Source organism: Leucopleurus acutus (assembly GCF_964270905.1).
Source record: "Leucopleurus acutus genome assembly, chromosome: 14".
Classification (NCBI taxonomy): domain Eukaryota; kingdom Metazoa; phylum Chordata; class Mammalia; order Artiodactyla; family Delphinidae; genus Leucopleurus; species Leucopleurus acutus.
This window is the reverse complement of record NC_139156.1, coordinates 36485188-36507177: the sequence shown is the minus strand read 5'-3', so window position 1 is coordinate 36507177 and position 21990 is coordinate 36485188. Positions and strand designations below refer to the sequence as shown.

General features: G+C 41.4%; 1 protein-coding gene across 4 annotated transcripts in view; it reads right to left on the bottom strand.

Moving 5' to 3' along the window:
- PANK1 (pantothenate kinase 1) overlaps window positions 1-21990 on the bottom strand; it is a 107849-nt gene that overhangs the window by 54914 nt on the left and 30945 nt on the right. Inside the window, exon 1 of one of the 4 annotated variants that reach the window (XM_082854682.1) lies at window positions 13720-14650. The exons of 2 other annotated variants lie outside the window; for them this stretch is intronic. In XM_082854682.1, the coding sequence (XP_082710808.1) occupies window positions 13720-14422 (703 nt within the window). In that variant the 5' untranslated portion in view covers window positions 14423-14650. One more of the 4 variants, XM_082854683.1, reaches the window with a different exon arrangement.

Below are 21990 nucleotides of genomic sequence, written 5' to 3'. Positions count from 1 at the left end.
GAGGGCTGCACTATCTAGAGAAAAGGTCTACTTAGAAATTCTGGGGGGGACCTTTAAGATGGCGGAGGAGTAAGATGTGGAGATCACTTTCCTCCCCACAGAGAGATTAGAAATACATCTACATGTGGAACAGCTCCTACAGAACAACTACTGAATGCTGGCAGAAGACCTCAGACTTCCCAAAAGGCAAGAAACCCCCCACGTACCTGGGTAGGGCAAAAGAAAAAAGAAAAAAACAGAGACAAAAGGATAGGGACGGGACCTGCACCAGTGGGAGGGAGCTGTGAAGGAGGAAAGGTTTCCACACACTAGGAAGCCCCTTGGCGGGAGGCGGAGGGGGCTGTTTCGGCGCCGCGGAGGAGAGCACAGCCACAGGGGTGCGGAGGGCAAAGCGGAGAGATTCCCGCACACAGGACTGGTGCCGACCAGCACTCACCAGCCCGAGAGGCTTGTCTGCTCACCCACCGGGGCAGGCGGGGGCTGCTAGCTGAGGCTCGGGCTTCGGAGGTCAGACCCCAGGGAAAGGACTGGGGTTGGCTGCGTGAACACAGCCCAAAGGGGGCTAGTGCGCCACAGCTAACTAGGCGGGAGTCCGGGAAAAAGTCTAGAACTGCCTAAGAGGCAAGAAACCATTGTTTTGGGGTGCACGAGGAGAGGGGATTCAGAGTACCGCCTAAACGAGCTCCACAGATGAGCGCGACCTGCGGCTATCAGCTCAGACACAAGAGACGGGAAAGAGATGCTAAGGCTGCTGCTGCAGCCACCAAGAACCCTGTGTGCGAGCACAGGTCACTATCCACACCTCCCCTTCCAGGAGTCTGGGCAGCCTGCCACTTCCAGTGTCGTGTGATCCAGGGACAACGTCCCTGGGAGAACACACGGTGCTCCTCAGGCTGCTGCAATGTCACGCTGCCTCTGCCACCTCAGGCTCGCCCCGCACTCCGTACCCCTCCCTCCCCCCCGGCCTGAGTGAGTCAGAGCCCCAGAATCAGCTGCTACTTTAACCCCATCCTGTCGGGGCGGGAACAGACGCCCTCAGGCGACCTATACACAGAGGTGTGGCTAATCCAAAGCTGAACCCCAGGAGCTGTGCAAACAAAGAAGAGAAAGGGAAATCTCTCCCAGCAGGCTCAGGAGCCGTGGAATAAATCTCCACAATCAACTTGATGTACCCTCCACCTGTGGAATACCTGAATAGACAACGAATCATCCCAAAATTGAGGCGGTGGACTTTGGGAGCAAATGTAGACTTGGGGTTTGCTTTCTGCATCTAATTGGTTTCTGCTTTTATGTTTGTCTTAGTTTAGTATTTAGAGTTTATTATCATTGGTAGATTGGTTTATTGATTGGGTTGCTCTCTTCCTTTTTTTTTAAAATATATATATATATATATATGCTTTTTTTTTCCTTTTTCTCTTTTTGTGAGTGTGTGCGTGTATGCTTCTTTGTGTGATTTTGTCTGTATAGCTTTGCTTTTACCATTTGTCCCAGGGTTCTGTCTGGTTTTCTCGTTTTGTTTTTTTTTTGTATAGTTTCTAGGGCTTGTTATCATTGGTGGACTTCTTCTTTGGTTTGGTTGCTCTCTTCTTTCTTTCTTTTTTTTACTTTATTACTTTTAAATTTTTCTTATTTTTAATAATTTATTTTTTATTTTAATAACTTTCTTTTCTTTCATTTTCTTTTCTTTCTTGCTTTCCTTTTCTCTCCCTTTTCTCCTGAGCTGTGTGGCTGACAGGGTTTTGGTGCGCCGGCCAGGTGTCAGGCCTGTGCCTCTGAGGTGGAAGAGCCGAGTTCAGGACATTGGTCAAGCAGAGAACTCCCGGCTCCATGTAGTATTAAACAGCGAAAACTCTCCCAGAGATCTCCATCTCAACGCTAAGACCCAGCTCCACTCAATGATGAGTAAGCTCCAGTGCTGGACACCCCATGCCAAACAACTTGCAAGACAGGAACACAACCCCACCCATTAGCAGAGAGGCTGCCTAAAATCATAATAAGGTCACACACACCCCAAAACACACCACCGGACATGGTCCTGCACACCAGAAAGACAAGATCCAGCATCGTCCACCGGAACACGGGCATCAGGCCCCTCCACCAGGAAGCCTACACAACCCACTGAACCAACCTTAGCCACTGTGGGCAGACACCAAAAACAATGTGAACTATGAACCTGCAGCCTGCGAAAAGGAGACCACAAACACAGTAAGTGAAGCAAAATGAGAAGACAGAGAAACACACAGCAGATGAAGGAGCAAGGTTAAAACCCACAAGACCAAATAAATGAAGAGGAAATAGGCAGTCTACCTGAAAAAGAATTCAGAGTAATGACAGTAAAGATGATCCAAAATCTTGGAAACAGAATGGAGAAAATACAAGAAACGTTTAACAAGGACCTACAAAAACTAAAGAGCAAACAAAAGAGCAAACAAACAATAATGAATAACACAATAAAGAGCAAACAAAAACTAAAAAGCAAAAAGAGCTAAACTAAAGAGCAAACAAAAAACTAAAGAGCAAACAAACAATAATGAATAACACAATAAATGAAATTAAAAAAACTAAAGAGCAAACAAACAATAATGAATAACACAATAAATGAAATTAAAAATTCTCTAGAAGGAATCAATAGCAGAAACTAAAACTAAAACTAAACTAAAAACTAAAGAGCAAACAAAAAAAAAATTAAAAGAGCAAACTAACTAAAAAGCAAAGAGCAAACAAACAATAATGAATAACACAATAAATGAAATTAAAAATTCTCTAGAAGGAATCAATAGCAGAATAACTGAGGCAGAAAAATGGATAGGTGACCTGGAAGATAAAATAGTGGAAATTAACTGCTAGGGAGCAGAATAAAGAAAAAAGAATGAAAAGAATTGAGGACAGTCTCAGAGACCTCTGGGACAACATTTAACACACCAACATTCGAATTATAGTGGTCCCGAAGAAGAAGAGAAATAGAAAGGGACTGAGAAAATATTTGAAGAGATTATAGTTGAAAACTTCCCTAATATGAGAAAGGACATAGTCAATCAAGTCCAGGAAGCGCAGAGAGTCCTACACAGGATAAATCCAAGGAGAAACATGCCAAGACACATATTAATCAAACTATCAAAAATTAAATGCAAAGAAAAATTATTAAAAGCTCATGGGAAAAGCAACAAATGACATACAAGGGAATCCCCATAAGGTTAACAGGTGATCTTTCAGCAGAAACTCTGCAAGCCAGAAGCGAGTGGCAGGACATATTTAAAGTGATGAAAGGGAAAAACCTACAACCAAGATTACTATATCCAGCAAGGATCTCATTCAGATTCGATGGGGAAATGAAAACCTTTACAGACAAGCAAAAGCTAAGAGAATTCAGCACCACCAAACTGGCTTTACAACAAACGCTAAAGGAACTTCTCTGGGCAGGAAACACAAGAGGAGGAAAAGACATACAATAACAAACACAAAACAATTAAGAAAATGATAATGGGAACATACATATCGATAACTACCTTAAATGTAAATGGATTAAATGCTCCAACCAAAAGACACAGACTGGCTGAATGGATACAAAAACAAGACCTGTATATATGCTGTCGACAAGACACCCACTTCAGACCTTGGAACACATACAGACTAAGAGTGAGGGGATGGAAAAAGATATTCTATAAAAATGGAAATCAAAAGAAAGCTGGAGAAGCAATTCTGATATCAGACAAAACAGACTTTAAAATAAAGACTACTACAAGAGACAAAGAAGGACAGGGCATAATGATTAAGGGATCAATCCAAGAAAGATATAGCAATTGCAAATATTTATGCACCCAACATAGGAGCACCTCAATACATAAGGCAAATGCTGACAGCCATAAAAGGGGAAATTGACAGTAACACAATCATAGTAGGGGACTTTAACACCCCACTTTCACCAATGGACAGATCATCCAAAATGAAATAAATAAGGAAACACAAGCTTTGAATGACACACTAGACCAGATGGACTTAATTGATATTTATAAGACATTCCATCCAAAAACAACAGAATACACTTTCTTCTCAAGTGCTCATGGCACATTCTCCAGGATAGATCATATCTTGGGTCACAAATCAAGCCTTGGTAAATTTAAGAAAATTGAAATTGTACCAAGTATCTTTTCTGACCACGACACTATGAGACTAGATATTAATTACAGGAATAAAATCTGCAAAAAAAATACAAACAACGGAGGCTAAACAATACATTACTAAATAACCAAGAGATCACTGAAGAAATCAAAAAACACTTAGAAACAAATGACAATGAAAACATGACAACCCAAAACCATGGGATGCAGCAAAAGCAGTTCTAAGAGGGAAGTTTATAGCAATACAATCCTACCTCAAGAAACAACAAACATCTCAAATAAACAACCTAACCCTACACCTAAAGCAATTAGAGAAAGAAGAAAAAAATATCCCAAAGTTAGCAGAAGGAAAGAAATCACAAAGATCAGATCAGAAATAAATGAAAAAGAAATGAAGGAAACAATAGCAAAGATCACTAACACTAAAAGCTGGTTCTTTGAAAAGATAAACAAATTGATAAACCTTTAGCCAGACTCATCAAGAAAAAAAGGGAAAAGACTCAAATCAATAGAATTAGAAATGAAAAAGGAGAAGTAACAACTGACACTGCAGAAATACAAAGGATGATAGATTACTACAAGCAACTCTATGCCAATAAAATGGACAACCTGGAAGAAATGGACAAATTCTTAGAAAAGCACAACCTTCTGAGACTGAGCCAGGAAGAAATAGAAAATATAAACAGACCAATCACAAGCCCTGAAATTGAGACTGTGATTAAAAATCTTCCAACAAACAAAAGACCACATGGCTTCACAGACGAATTCTATCAAACATTTAGAGAAGAGCTAACACCTATCCTTCTCTAACTCTTCCAAAATATAATAGAGGGAGGAACATTCCCAAACTCATTCTTTGAGACCACCGTCACCTTGATACCAAAATCAGACAAAGATGTTAGAAAGAAAGAAAACTACAGGCCAATATCACTGATGAACATAGATGCAAAAGTCCTCAACAAAATACTAGCAAACAGAATCCAACAGCACATTAAAAGGATCATACACCATGATCAAGTGGGGTTTATCCCAGGAATGCAAGGATTCTTCAATACATGCAAATCAATCAATGTGATAAACCATAATAACAAATTAAAGAATAAAAACTGTATGATCATCTCAATAGATGCAGAAAAAGCTTTCGACAAAGTTCAACACCGATTTATGATAAAAACCCTGCAGAAAGTAGGCATAGAGGGAACTTACCTCAACATAATAAAGGCCATATATGACAAACCCACAGCCAACATCACTCTCAATGGTGAAAAACTGAAATCATTTCCTCTAAGGTCAGGAACAAGAGAAGGTTGTCCACTCTCACCACAATTATTCAACACAGTTTTGGAAGTTTTTGCCACAGCAAGCAGAGAAGAAAAAGAAATAAAAGGAATCCAAATGAGAAAAGAAGAAGTAAAGCTGTCACTGTTTGTGGATGACATGATACTATACATAGAGAATCCTAAAGATGCTACCAGAAAACTACTAGAGCTAATCAATCAATGAATTTGGCAAAGTAGCAGGATACAAAATTAATGCATAGAAATATCTTGCATTCCTATACACTAATGATGAAAAATCTGAAAGAGAAATTAAGGAAATACTCCCATTTACCATTGCAACAAAAAGAATAAAACACCTAGGAATAAACCTACCTAAGGAGACAAAAGACCTGTATGCAGAAAAGTATAAGACACTGAGGAAAGAAATTAAAGATGATACAAACAGATGGAGAGATATACCATATTCTTGGACTGGAAGAATCAGCATTGTGAAAATGACTATATTACCCAAAGAAATCTACAGATTCAATGCAATCCTTATCAAACAACCAATGGCATTTTTCACAGAACTAGAACAAAAAATTTCACAATTTGTATGGAAACACAAAAGACCCCGAATAGCCAAAGCAATCTTGAGAAAGAAAAATGGAGCTGGAGGAATCAGGCTCCCTGACTTCAGACTATACTATGAAGCTACAGTAATCAAGACAGTATGGTACTGGCACAAAAACAGAAACATAGATCAATGGAACAGGATAGAAAGCCCAGAAATAAACCCATGCATATATACTCACCTTATTTTTGATAAAGGAGACAAGAATATACAATGGAGAAAAGACAGCCTCTTCAAAAAGTGGTGCTGGGAAAACTGGACAGCTACATGTAAAAGAATGAAATTAGAACACTCCCTAACACCAGACACAAAAATAAATTCAAAATGGATTAATGACCTAAATGTAAGGCCAGACACAATAAAACTCTTAGAGGAAAACATAGGCAGAACACTCAATGACATAAATCATAGCAAGATCCTTTTTGACACACCTCCTAGAAGCAACTGACAAAGGATTAATCTTCAAAATTTACAAGCAGCTCATGCAGCTCAATATCAAAAAAACAAACAACCCAATCCAAAAATGGGCAGAAGATCTAAATAGACATTTTTCCAAAGAAGTTATACAGATTGCCAACAAACACATAAAAGGATGCTCAACATCACTAATCATTAGAGAAATGCAAATCAATAGTACAATGAGGTATCACCTCACACCAGTCACAATGGTCATCATGAAAAAATCTACAAACAATAAATGCTGGACAGGGTGTGGAGAAAAGGGAACCCTCTTGCACTGTTGGTGGGAATGTAAATTGATACAGCCACTATGGAGAACAGTATGGAACTTCCTTAAAAAATTAAAAATAGAACTACCACATGACCCAGTAATCCCACTACTGGGCATATACCCTGAGAAAACCATAATTCAAAAAGAGTCATGTAGCACAATGTTCACTGCAGCTCTATTTACAATAGCCAGGACATGTAAGCAACCTAAGTGTCTATCAACAGATAAATGGATAAAGAAGATGTGGCACATATATACAATGGAATATTACTCGGCCATAAAAAGGAACGAAACTGAGTTATTTGTAGTGAGGTGGGTGGACCTAGAGTCTGTCATACAGAGTGCAGTAAGTCAGAAAGAGAAAAACAAATACTGTATGCTAACACATATACATGGAATCCAAAAAAAAAAAAAAAAGGTTATGAAGAACCTAGGGGCAGGACAGGAATAAATACACTGACGTAGAGAATGGACTTGACACGGCGAGTGGAAAGGGTAAGATGGGACAAAGTGAGAGACTAGCATTTACATATATACACTACCAAATGTAAAACAGATAGTAGGAAGCAGCCGCATAGCACAAGGAGATCAGCTTGGTGCTTTGTGACTGCCTAGAGGGGTGGGATAGGGAGGGTGGGAGGGAGATGCAAGAGGGAGGAGATATGTGGATATATGTATAGCTGATTCTCTTTGTTATAAAGCAGAAACTAACACACCATTGTAAAGGAATTATACTCCAATAAAGATGTTAGGGCTTCCCTGGTGGCGCAGTGGTTGAGAGTCCGCCTGCTGATGCAGGAGACACGGGTTTGTGCCCCGGTCCAAGAAGATCCCACATGCCGCGGAGCGGCTGGGCCCGTGAGCCATGGCTGCTGAGCCTGCGCGTCCGGAGCCTGTGCTCCGCAATGGGAGAGGCCACAACAGTGAGAGGCCCACGTACCGCAAAAAAAAAAAAAAAAAAAAAGATGTTAAAAAAAACTAAAGAAATTCTGTGTGCCCTATCTGATTCAGAATATTGTCATCCCAAGGTGAACACTGGCCTACACAGTAAAGTTAAAGCATATAATTGAACATAATGGAAGTCAAACCTTGATTGATTTTCATGGTAATTGGTTTGTATTAAAGCATAACACACACTATTAAAAGTCAGGCTATCAGACAGATTAAAAAACCAACCTCAAACCTGTTAATTAAAACCAGTACTCTGTGTTTCCCTACCAATTATGTCTCCAAACACCAGGCTGGAGTTTGTTTTATTCACTTGTTGAATGTCCCACATGTTAAAAAGTAACAGTACTTTTTCCATCTTTTGTTACTATGCCAAACAAAATATGCTTTGTATTAACGTTGAAATTCACTTACTGGCCTTTTGGGGAAAAGTGGTGTTCACGTCCCTAATAAATCCTGATACCTGACTTAACCACTTAGACACTGAACACTTGGGCCATTAAATTCTTAAATCTCCAGTTCAAATGTGCATTGTACAATTCATAACTTCATTGACAAACTTAGAAATCTGACCACACCCTAGAAGGGAGCAATCTAGAATGTGCCCTCGCTTTCCATTTTAGTCTTTTGTTCTCGATTCGCAAAGTTCCCTGTTCATCTAGAAGTTCTGATTATGTTTTTAAAAATGCATATATATTCACACTCTATGCAGATACAACCAGAAAATTCTACCTGTTTATCTTTTTATCCTGGGTTTTCTAATTAGCCTGACTCAGAAGTAGGGGAAATTCTAAGTGCCAAAGGTAAATATCCCAATATTTAGAAAAGTGAAGCCTTACACTTTGACAATGGTGTATAGCTAAAACCGGTAACAGGTTAGGGTTTCTTCAGTTTGCACCCACGAATGTGTTACATGCATAATGAACTCTCACCCATCTTCTGCTATTTTTCTATCTGGAGAATCGCAGAATTCGGAACTTCCACGAGGAGGCTGCAGGCACTGATCCATCCCTTATTTTTGCCTGTTGCTACACACTGGGACGGAAGAGCGCAGCTCACAACCTTGAGTCTTCTGATGGTACTCAGGTATTTAGCTTTCTGCAGCATAGTGTTTGCTGGCTCAAACAATTACCTCCTTTGCGTTTTTCTCCTCTCTTCACTAGTGTGGCTTGTCTCCAAGCATCCTTAGAGTCTAAAATATCCAGGTATGGAAACAACCTAAGTGTCCGCTGATGGATGAATGAATAAAGTGTGGCATATATGTGCACAATAGAATATTATTCAACCATGAGAAAGAAGGAAATCCCGTCATTTACAACAACATGGATGAAGCTGGACGGCATTATGCTAACTGAAATAAGACAGACAGAGAAAGACAAACAGTGTGTGGTATCATTTATATATGGAAACTTAAAAAAAAATAAGTGGAACTCATAGAAACAGAGTCGAATAACAATGGTTGCCAGGGACTGGGGTGGTGGTAGTGAGGGAAATAGGGAGAGCCCAGTAAAAGGGTACAGACTTTCAGTTATAAGATGAATAAGGTCTGAGGATTTAATGTAAACATGGTAACTATAGTTGATAACACTGTATTGTATAACTGAAATTTGCTAAGAAAGCAGAATTAAGTGTTTTCATAAAAATGTAAATATGTGAGGTGATGGATGTATTTCTTAATTTGATGATGGGAATCTTGTCATAATGCATGCATATATTAAATCATCATGTTCTACACTTTAAATATATTGCCATTTTAAATGTCAATTATACCTCAATAAAGCTGAAAAAAGAAACTAAATGAATAAAATATCCAGGATTTCAAGGCAACAGCTATATACTCCTTTGTGCCATTTCTGTTCCTTCTCCAAAAAGTACATATTCACCAATTTCATCAAAAATAAAGAGTTATGTACAAAGTTGTTGCTGCAGAACTGTTTATGATGTTTAGAGACTCTAGCTGCAGCCTAAAGCTATGAGAGACAGGTTAAATAAATTATGGTATATCTATATAATGGAACATTGGGAATATAATACAACCATTGCAAATGATGCTCTAATGCTGTAAGAAAATGCTTTTGGTAACATTTTTAAATAAAAAAGGATAAATTGGGAGTTTGGGACTGACATATACATACTACTATATTTAAAACAGATAATCAACAAAGACCTACTATATAGCATAGGGAATTCTGCTCAATATTCTGTAATAATCTAAATGGGAAAAGAATTTAAAAAAGAATAGATATAAGTATATGTATAACTGAATCACTTTTCTGTACACCTGAAACTAATACAACATTGTAAATCAAATACAGTCCAATAAAAAAAAATTATCAAAATCTTATCTTAGTGTGATCCAAAATTACCTTTAGCACATTTTAAACAGTCATTTTCTCTGAGTGATGGTACTGTGAGTACTTTTTCCTGCTTTTTTCCTCCATTTTTGTATTACCCAATATTTTGGGAGGCAAAGGGGGAAAAAGGTAATTGTGGGGCTAGGAATGTCATAGTTAATCAAATAAAACTTTTTGGTCTTTCTTATTGTAGCCCCCCCCTCCTTGTTAAGTAAGGAAGTCATTCTGAGGTGTCTCTGCTAGCTCAGTCGTCTTGTCCTGTGGGTTAGTGGTGGACAGTGTTCTATATGGCGGTGATGACAGCTGGCATTTACTGAATAACTGCTATGTGCCAAGCAGGAATCGAAGTTCTTTATATATATATTATCTTATTTAATCCTCACATCAACCTGGTGAGGCTGTATGATTAGCTCCATCTTACCAATACTGAAACTGAAGCACAGAGGTTAAATAAATGGCCCCAGGTCATCCAGCTGCAATTCACACTCAAGCTCTCCAGAGTTTGAATAACTACACCATTTACAAACATTAGGCTCTTGGCATTTTGCTAGGACTATCATTAGTTTAGAAATATTTGGTATATGAGTTGACTCCATAAGGAGTCAGCTACTTTTGTATGCTTCAAAAACATCAGAGCACCAAGGAGCACGCGAAAGGAGTCTCCCTATAGAGACCTCATGGAAACTCCACTGAAGGACTTTCGCCATCGTCTGTCGTACAGATGGAAATGGCTACTTCAGTGAGGTGGTGATGATGTCACCTGTACCTTTCTCATCAACATCAATCAAATACTCAAATATCTGTACCCAAGTTGCACAGCATATGAAAAAAACTACCAACTATAATAAGACTTCCAACTTAATTGCGGAGAAAAGACCAATAACATACATGGAACAATCAGCACAGGGCAAAAATAAAAACTTTTAAAATAACAATAATAAAACGTTAAGCCATGTGGCAGACTGGATAACTAGCGTATAAGTCATGTAGAAAGAACCATCAGCTCTGAAGTATCTTAGAATCTGAAGGTACAATATAAGAAACAATACTTGAAGATCATCTAGCCGACTCCAGCATTCCAAGAGGAGACCTAACTTGGTTGAGGGCACCCAGTTGCTAAAGTAACCAAGAAAGCTTGAAGAAGCAGTTAAGTCTTGGAAAAGCTTTCCAAGGATAATAAGCACAGTGAGTGAGGTGATCTTTTGATTAAAAGAGTGGACAAGATTTCCTGATTTAGCAAAATCAACCTGCCACTATTCTGATTTTTAGATTACAAGATTGTGAATAGTCCTTGCACTGAGGGATCAGATTTAAAATTTTTAAATAATCAAAAACTACTGAATTGTTTGTTTCATTCCATTCATTGCTTTTAAACATGAAGTATTTTAATGTTTATCACACTCTACCCAAAATATCAGCAAACAGAAACATACCTACTCACATGTGCAATCCAGGTGCCTATCTGAGAGAAGTGATATCTGGCTGCCCTAAAACACCTCTGGTTTGGACAGAAGCAGGAGTTTGAAGTTGCAGACTGTAAGTAGGAATTAATTATTTGTCCAGCTTTGAAGCTTTTATCAACCACATACTCAAATTTCATTTAAAGCATGTAAATACTCTCTGTAATAATTGCTTATGTAAAAAGCTATCAGTCATCAGAAAATAGGGATGTGCTTGAGTCTAAGTAGATTTGTCTTAGATTACCTAAATATCAACTGATTGGGCAGTATTTTTTTTTGTAAAAAGATACTTGAATGCTAATAGGCAAGGTATAAAGGTACTAAATTAAGCCTAGTTTTAACTAAGAGATTTTGGTAGTCAACACAGCAGATGTGGCTCAGAACATATAAAATTTATTTCAGAAATGTTTGTTCAAATTTGAGAAAAAAAACATGATAGGATAATGAAAAGTCAATTTTGATGAATTCTTTTTAAAAGATAAATAAGTGTGATCGCTAGACTTAAAATAACTATGGTTTTCATTAAAAAAAATACAAAACTAATACCTGACAAAGCACACAGGCATAAAGTTATACTTTCCTGTATTCTAGAATAATACTTCCTGCGGATCTGCAAGCAAAAGTTAAGGCTCAAGGTTATTTTTTCTCTGCCTTCATGCTATTGTTAAGAGAGTGTATTTTCAATTCCTCAAAAATTACTTCAAGAGGTATTATACACTCAGTTAAACACAGACCATTTAAGCTAGCAATACTATATACTCAAAGCAGTTCTCTTTCGTTATATTTTAGCTATTTACATTGTGAATTCTCATACAGTTTGTTAATGTAAATCAGAGAAATAACTAAAATGTGGCTTCAAAATAAGTAAAACAAGTTAATAAATCATTAGGAATCAATGCTAAATCCACAAAGAAAGTCATTTTCTAACAAGACTCAAAAACAAAAGTAAACAGAAATTTAGGTGTTAAGATGCCTTCCTTATAACTGTAGCCAATCTGTTGTATGGGTTCAAAGTTCCCGACAAGACGTTAACTTTCAACCGAAACATTTCAGACCTACAAAATACAAGTATCAGAGTTACCGCGTCCCACAGTCGAGTTAAAATGCTTTCCAAAGTCTCAGAGACTTTAACTGAATGCAGAAAAGCTAAGAGTCTAAGTTGATAAACAGAAACAGAAAAAAGTGAAGCTGTTTGCCAAATATCAAGCTTTTACAGACGAATCCAAAGCATATCTAGCAATTTCCCTATGTGAAACAGAATAACCTGTATGCAAAAGGTGCATGTTTGAATGCAATCACTTATTAGCATGCATTCTACTTACTTTGCTTTCTGCCATTTATAAGCTTCATTAAGGAGACCCAGAAAGAGGTAACAAATTGAATTAAGTTCAGCTCAGATAAGAAAATCCTGTTGTAAATTCGAGCTACAATTTGCATCTCAGAATTTCCAGCGGGGAAGGGACTCTTCACAAACTAACATATATACAAGCTTTAGATTGTGAAATAACGCATTTCAGCATTCTGCACTGTACAGTACTATTAGAAACCTCAACTCCACCTCCCCACTCCGCGAAAAAATTCACCTCCAATCTTCATTGGTCCACATAGTTCCGGCCCACATGGTATCAGTGGGTGTGTCCCTCCCAACAGGTCCTCTCATTGGCTGCGAGGAAACAGCGTTTAATAGGCTGTGATTTTCCGGGGCTGTCAAACTCCACGCCTCCAGACCTCGCGCTTGCGAATAGGCCCATGGAGCTGGCGGCTTCTCTGCGATTCAAAGGGCAAGCTGACTGCCCTGAGCGCCAACCCAGAAAGACAAGCTCTCATAAGGGAAAGGGGCGAGGAGAAGAACGAGGGCAACTCAGGCTCTCCACCCACCGCTGCTCTACCCCTACTCCCGGACCCCACCAAATGTTGACACACGTGCATTTCCCCACCGACAAATTAGTAAGGTGGCCAGTGCATTTGCCTTCCATTGAGCCGTGACCTGAGGAGCAGCTCAGACTCCGAGTCCAATCGCCTATTCTACAGATGGAAGCAAGCAAGGGTCAGGCTTAGGCAACGATCTGTAGTGCTTGCGCCCCCTCAGAGCGGTCCGCCGACGGTGGGCGCTGGTGTGCACGACGCGCGCTTCGGTGCCTGGCCCGCCGCTCCCGGGTGCCGGACCCCGCGCTGCGCCTGCCTGGCGCCCGCGCTCCCCTCCCGGAGGGACTTACGCGGCCTGTTCTTCCTCCCCGAGTCCATCCTCCTCCGCAGCCGGCATTTCTTGGCCGGGGAGTCGTGCTGAGGGGGCGGCGGCTGTGGCTGGAGCTCTGGCTGGAGAGGGAGGCGCGGGGGCGCCGCGTCGCCGCCGCCCGGGAGGCTCCGGCTGCAGAGGCGCGGCGGCTGGATGGGCGGCGGGTGGAAGCCGTTGTGCAGCACTCCGTTCACGGCTGCAGCGCCGGCGGGAGTCCCCGGGGCATGCGAGGCCGAGCGCTCCGGCTGCCCACCGTGGTCGCCCATGCCAGGGGCTGGTGGGGCGGCGCGCAGGGCCCGGCTCAGGCGGCCTCGCTGGAGGTCATTCTCGGGCGTCTTTATTTCCCCGGATCCTCCTTGCGGCTTCCGATTCAACAGCCGCAGAGCCGGCGCCGAGGGATGGCGAGCCGAGCGCTCCTCCCCTCCTCCCGCCGGCGCTCCAACCTCCTCCACGCCCTGCCCCCCGCGCGCCGGCCCCCCGGCGCCGGCCTGGAGCATGCCCACTCCCGGCGCGGAATCGGGGATACCAGCGCACCCCCGGCCGGGGCCCCGGCAGCCCGCCTTCCCCGGATCCCCCAGCCGCGCGACTTCAAACGCGGCTTCCTCGCCTCCCAGACCTGTCCCCGCTACTGAGCATGCCCAGTCCTGCCCGCCACCGCCGCCGCCACCGCCGAGCTTCAACATGGGGACTGAAGTTCTCTGGCTTTGCAAAGGAGAGATGGGCGGGTTGGGCTTCGTATGGCGGAGCGAGCCGAGAGGGGACTGGGCGAGGCCGGCGCGAGAGGAGCGAGAAGCTTCGGGAGGAATGTGCGGGGAAGACAAATATCTGTAGAGGTTTGGGTTTGCTAATCCTGTCCCCAGTGAGCTAGATACCTTTGCAAGGTCATTCACGTCGTACCCTCCTCCCCGAAACCTTTGTGAGTGTGTGTGTGTGTTTAGTGAAGTGACCGAACTACTCACAGGCCTGAGGGGAAGGAGAACGATTATTTATAGAAAGATAGGCGGATTTGGAGAGGGAGAAGCGTGTAATTTCTTTGCTGGCACACAGACTCCATGTGGCCTCGTGGAGTTGTCTTTTGCAGGGAGGAAACCTAGGAATTCAGCGTAAGGACAGTGAAGGTCACAGATGTAGGCGGGATTAACCGGTGCTGGAAGAGACCAAGTAAACAGAAGCAGTCCCAAGCTATAAAAAGCACTTTCCTCACCCAGAAAGGACGTTTAAGACACAATGTCACTCTATTTATAGAGTAAGGAGTTGCCTGTGTTTTAAGAAGGGAAGGCAGCATCGCAGGGTAGACAACCCCATAGGCTCCGGAGTCAGAGCTGGGTTCAAATTCCAACTCAGCCCCTGATCGAACCAAGAGAAAGTCATTGCTCAAGTTAACACACCTGGCGACAGGGGACAGGACTGGAGACGCTCAGTAGGCAGGACAAATTTGGGTGGTGAGGACCTTCCTAAAGCTGTGTAATCCCGTGAGGCCTCAGCTTTTGAATCTAACTAGGAGCTGTCATGAGAAATCTATCTGAAAGTACCTGGTACAGTCCTGGCACACAGTTAAACGCCCACAAGAGGTCGTTATCCTTATTACACCGTTATTATTAGCAGATCACCCTTCACTTCCAACAAGGGGAACAAACCATACTCACAGCCATATTTACTGTGTAACTTATTGTGTGTGATGTTCTCCATCATCTGTATTTACTTAATCTACAGAGGAGTCAGAGGCCTCGGTGCGTTCAGCAGCAGCCAGGGCTCGCACCTTGATCGGAATTCCTTCCAGCAGAGCCTGACCTAGAATCAGAGCTTTAGAACCCATGACCACTTGAGTGCTTTGGTCCATTCACACATTTTTTCAGCTAAGGAAACGGAGCCACAGAGGGATGGCTGAGGTTAGTAAGAACAAAGCTAAGAATAAACCTTAATTCTCCTATCTTTGCTTCCCTGACCTTATTATACTTTTGAAGACATGGAGAAAAAACCTAGGTGATCTGGCCCCTGTCTACCTCCCCTGCCTCGTCTTGATCTCCTGATGGTCCCTCTACAGAGAAGCCTTTCAGTTCCTCAAACACACGAATATCCCTTTGCATCTGCTGTTTCCGTTGCCTGTTCCCAGACCTCTTTGTCTACTAGATTCCAACTCAATCCTCAGATCTCTGCTTCAACTGCTTATATTTAAAGAAATCTTCCCTGACCCTTAGGACAAGATTAGGGCTCTCTCCTCCTACACTTGACCTTCATGACTCTATCAGTCTGCAATGCTACAATGGGGGTAATCATAGAACATCACTGAGTTGTTACAGTGATGAAATGAATATATATGTAAAGTGTCCAGCACATCATAGGTGCTATGAAAAAGTTAGATATTATTTGATTGTCTCCCTCCACTACACTGTAATCTCCATTAAGGCAGATGACTCTCATTCATCATTGTATCCCTAGGAAGCTCTTGGTAATCATTTGTGACTGAATAAATGACTTTGGTAATATTTCACCCAGGGTGTCTCACTTTCTACTGTAAATTTGCTAAAAAAAACAGAACAACAACTAAAACCTCCATTGTTACACCTAAATATTCAAACATAAAGTTTTCAAATTCCTACATAATTTAAGCTGAGTAGTTTAGGAAGCACTTTACATCAGAAATGCAAATAGAAGATTTAGCAATGCAGTATCTCCAAGGACATATTTTCTCCAGCTTGGTTCCCAGGCATGGTGAGGAAGGCCTGAGCCAGGTGGCTCAGACCCAGGTAGGGCAGAAGTACTGGTTTGGGGACAGAAAGTCCTCCACCTGCTTCCTTTCTCTCATCATCGTCAGGCTGGTGCCCTGGATCAGTTACACCCTGCATGTGGTAGAGAGGAAGCCAGGAGGCATCTCACAGCTGTATGGGGGGGGGGCGGTTTCAGAGGTGAAATTTTGAGGCGTGAGCTATCATGTGCTCCAGCAGGGGAGTTGAACAGATAATATTTGGAAGAAAGGGAGGGAGGAGAGTGCCACAAGGCACTCTCTCCCTCTGTTCATTTTTTTATTTACTAATCATTTATTAAGCATGTACTATATTGTAGGCAGTAAAACAAATGCAGGGAGTACAAAGCCAAAATAAATGTCTTCGTTGTCCTCTAGGGGCTTACAATTCAGAGAGAGAGGGAGAGGAAAGTCAATGTTCTCCATCATAAGAATAACCTAGGGAGCTTTTTCCTTTTAAACTTTCTGTTGAAAATAACATACATACAGAAATGTACACATACCCTAAGGGTAAAGCTCAGTGAATTTTGCACAAATGAACACCCTGTGTAGCCAGCACCTGATCAACAAGCAAGACATGACCAGTAACCTAGGAGAATTTTTAAGAGCCAGTTTTGGGCCGAGGTTCATAGACCTTCAGTAGGTTTGGAGCACAGGAGTCTGCATGGTGATGATGGTGATGATGATGATAAATATTTTTTAAATTAAAGAAACAAAACTGTAACTTTTTTCAAAACAGGATTAAAAAAAAAATGCAGATGGTCCTTCCTTGGAGCAACAATGAATGAAACAAAGTATGTCACCAATGCCATGGAAGGGAATTCCAGAGGACTCCAGAGAGTGAGAAATGATGGAATAGGAAGACAGAGGAGGAAGATGGTGCTGAGATGGATGTTAAGACATGCTTCAGGGAGGAAATGACCCGTAAACTGAATTTTGAACAATAATGGGATTTCATCATGGAAGGTGGAAGGAATTCCATTCAGAACTGAGGGAGTGGAGACTCTGCAGGTGTTTTGAAACCATCTGGCATGTTTGGGAACCTGCCAGGAGTTCAACAAGGCTGAAACACAACCTACGAGGGGAGGAGGTAAGTGACGGACAAAAAGTTTAGATGGGGTCCAAATCTCAGATGGCTTTCTGCACCGTAGGAAACAATTTGGACTTTCTCCTGAAGGCCATGAGAAACCATTAAAGAGTTTTAGGTTGTGGAAAAACTACTAGATTTGCATCCTGGAAGGACCTCTGGCAGCAGTCTGGAGAATAAAATAGGGGAGGAAGTTCCTAGCTAGAAAGCCTAGATAGAAGACTACTGGAAACAACCAGGAAAGAGGTGAGAAGGGACTGAGTGAAGGACACACCATTCAGAATGAGATCATCAGGTGGATTTAAAAATTATTTAAAGAATCTATAGGATTTAGTGGCGAATTGCAGGGTGAGGGAGAGGTAAGGCTAGGATAATTTCTGTGTTTCTAGTTTGGGCAACTGGGAATGTGGTGGTTTCAGCATGCAAGATAAAATACGCAGAAAAGGAGCAAAATCTTCTACCTATATTCTCTCTGGGTTTTATACTTTAAGAAGGGTGAGCCTTTAAAAATATAGATCTGATCATGACATTCTTGTACTTAAACTTACATTGATTTGTGAGCCATATCAATATTTGCCTATCTCAGTCTAACTCAACCCTTCCTCCCCTCCCCTCCCCCTTCCTTCCTTCCTCCCTTCCTTCCTTCCTTCCTCTCTCCCTCTCCCTCCCTCCCTCCCATAAAAAAAAGGGACATCAGCACTAGTTTTCTATTACTCTAAATAAGACTTGTAATTTACTGTTATTTTTTGAAGACACAGATAAAACCTGTCCACCATGCCATCATTACACATCACTGTAGAAATTCTAGTTCCTTGCTAAAATGGAAATAAAGCCAAATTTGCCCAAGTTTCTACCCCTTAATAGCCACACAGATGACAGTATGAGCTCGGAGAAAGGGTACTCTTCAAGATATAGTTTAAAAAGAATTACTAGAACTTTAACTGCCAGAATTATATCGACCCAAAATGACTTCTTTTTTGCTTTCTTGCCTTTTTGCTATCGGTGTTGGTACCTTTCTTAGAGATTCGCATGGGGCACCTCACACAAGACACTATTTTTGAGGACAGTGCTACTCTCAATGACCCTGCTTCTCATACTGCTTTCTTCAGGACCCCGGGGAGAAGTGCTGCTGCAGGCAGTCAGAGGCCACCAAAAGCAAATGCACGCTGCTCTGGTGAGTAACGTGCTGTGGGGAGATTCTGATGACCCCTGCATCAGAGCCTCCCTCTTTTCCTTTCTTCAGAATTGAGCAGCTACTACACAGCAGGCACCAAGCTAAGTACCAGGGGTACACTCTTAAGCAAAAACCAAGTCCCTGTCCTTATCTAGATTACAGAAAAGACAAGCCTTAAGTACATAATCACCACAAGAGCAAAATAAGTGCATTCCGCGAAGTGCAAAAAAAAAGGTAAGACTTGGGGCTTCCCTGGTGGCTGAGCTACCGTATTGGGCAGCAATGTATACAGTGGGGATAACAGTGGTATCTACCTCATTTACTTATTTATTCAACAAATACTTACAGAGTATCTTCTGTGAGCGCCCACAGGTATTGTGCTAGGGAAAATATCATGAAGCTTACAACCAGTAAGGCAATCAGACCCATTTAACAGGTGAACAAATAAAATCACTACAGTTTACAGTTAGTAGCATAAAGGAAGCAAACGAGATAGAGCCTTACAGAATAATAGGGGGTGCATTCTTTAGATGAGGCACGAGAGGAAACCTCTTTCAAGAGATGGTGAATGACCCACACTACCACTACCTTCCAGCTCAGCGTAGCCACGTGACACAACTCTGGCCAGCGGGAACGAAGTGGAAATGAGCCAAAGGATGTTTCAGGAAAGAGCTGGGTTTTTTTCATAGCAAAGGAACTGGTGAACCAATTTGAGAACACTCCCAAAGGGCAAAGATGAGACAATTTGAGCATTAATAAGGATAATAACTGCAATGTATTGAAACTCATCAAATATGTTTAAATCCAAAAGTTCATAAAGACAACTTTTTAAAAAAGGCTGACTGGTTATCACTGGAGGACACTAGTGAATCAAGTCATTGTTTTGGAAACTGGTAAACTAAGGAAAAGAATCAAGCATTTTATCTTTCCTTTATTTTCTGTACCCATTGAGTAATCTAATAATAAAGGCAGGAAGTTTCTCTTTATAGAAGTATTCCAGCTAATAAATGAAGAAGGAATGATATAATTAAAACATCACCATTTTATAACATAATTAATGGAGCTAGGCAGTAATCATCAAAAGCTGCTATTATCACAAAGAGAAACAATCAGACATTAGATGCTTTCAGACAGCAGAACATAACAAAAAACCTGAATCTAATCAAACCTGTAGTTCCAACTATGAACTTATAAGATATAGAAGACAGAGGACACCATCCAGATGCAATTAGGAAAATCCAGATTGTAGGAAACTGTACAAGGCAAATGACCTGGTTTCTTCAAAAAATAAATTGAGAGAAAACAAAAGAAAGGGGATCCTACAGATCAAAAGGGACTTCAAGGATATATCAATTGCAAGTAGTAGTCTTATTTGGATACTTTAAACTATAAAAAATATGACTTTTATGGGACACTTGGAAATTTGAACACTGGATATTTGATGATATTAATGAACTGCTAATTTTTGTGTGATAATGGTATTGTGGTTTTGTTTAAAAAGGAAGAGTTTTATCTTTTAGAGATACATAGTGAAATATTTGGGGAAAATGATACAGTGTCTGGGATTTGCTTCAAAATAATAAGGGGAGAGGGAGAGTGTGTGCAGAGGGTATAGATGAAATATGACTGGCCACAGATTGATAATTATTGTAGTTGCATAATGGATCCATGGATGGGGAGTGTCTTCATATCATTCTCTTTGTTATGTTTGGAATTCTGCGTAATAAAAAGTTAAATCAGAAGTGGGCTTTGCTCCTTTACTCTCCTCTTATTTTGCCTTGAAGATAGAGTTAAGGCCTTAAGGTGTACCAGCCATCTGTGACCATGAGGCAGCAAGTATGAGGTCAGACATGAGAAGGACAATATATGAAGGATGGTAGAGCTGAAAGACAGAAAGAGGCTGAGTCCCTATAAGCTCATGGAACTGTTGTGCCGGCCCTAGAATGCCTACTTCTGGAAATTTTGTTATAAGAGATAAACAAACCTCCACGTGTTTAAACCCCTCTTGGATTTGCGGGCAAGACCGTTCTTAGATCATGCTGTTAAGATCCAAAATATGAAAAGCAGCAATCTAGGTGAAGAGCAAAGCAGAGGGCATCACAGTCAGAAGACCCTGGGATAGTGAAGAATTTGGAGCTCACAGAAGGCCTGTGTGACTACAGCGTGATGAGGGAGAAGAAGAGTAGGGTAAGATGAGGTTGAAGGTGTAGACAAGGGCTTGAAGGCTTGAGGCACGGTAGTCTCCGGTAAGCACTTTGGATTATTCTAAGCATAATGGGAAACCCGTGACAGTTTTGAGGCAGACACGTGACAATAACTGATTTATTTATGTTTAGAAAGATAGCTCTGGCCGCTACATAGGAAAGGACAAGGGCAGGGGCAAGTGGGAAAGCCTGGAGGCAGCCGTCCAGATGAAAGATGAGGGGAGTCTGGCAGTAGAGATGGATAGAAGTGGGCAGTTTTGAGACTTATTTTGGAAGTAAAATCAACAGAAATTATTAAATAAATTTATGAAATTAGGGAAGGGGAAAAGTCAAGGGTGGCTCCTAGTTTTCTGGTTTTAGCAATAAAGTAGAATTGGACGAGGTAAACTTCATATGCCAGTTGGATATCCTAGTAGGTATGTCAATTAGGCAGTAGGGATGTGAGTATGGGGATGGTAAGAGAGGCCTGAACTATAGATATACATTTGGAAGCCATCAGCATAATATTGCATTTAAAGCTTGTGATGGATGAGATCATCTAGGGAAACAGTGTAGGTTCAGAAGAAAACAGGACCCAGGATCGAAACTTGAGAAATACTAACATTGACACCCGGAGCTGAGAAAGGAAAAAAGACTGAGGATGGAGACTCTCACAAAGGAGAAGGAAAACCAGGTGAAAATCTGGTTTGGTTCACCATAAGGTATCCCAGAAATTAAGAGCAGGGAATATTTCGTAGTCCAAGTGGGCCTCATGCTGCTGAGAAGTGAAATAAGAAGATAACAATAAAGGAGACACTGCTGTTGATAATAAGAAGGTCATTGGTGACCCTGACAGGAACAATCTCAGAAGAGTGGTGGAGCTGGAATCCAAATCTGAGTGAGCTGAGGAGTAAATAGGTGGCGAAGGAGAGACGATGTGTATAGAAACTTTCTTGAGAATCTGCCATAAAGGGAGCAGAGAAACAAGGCAGTAACTGGAGGGACTTTAGGTGTCAAGTTTTCAAAGACAAAGAGATACTGGAGCCTATCTGAATGCCGATAGA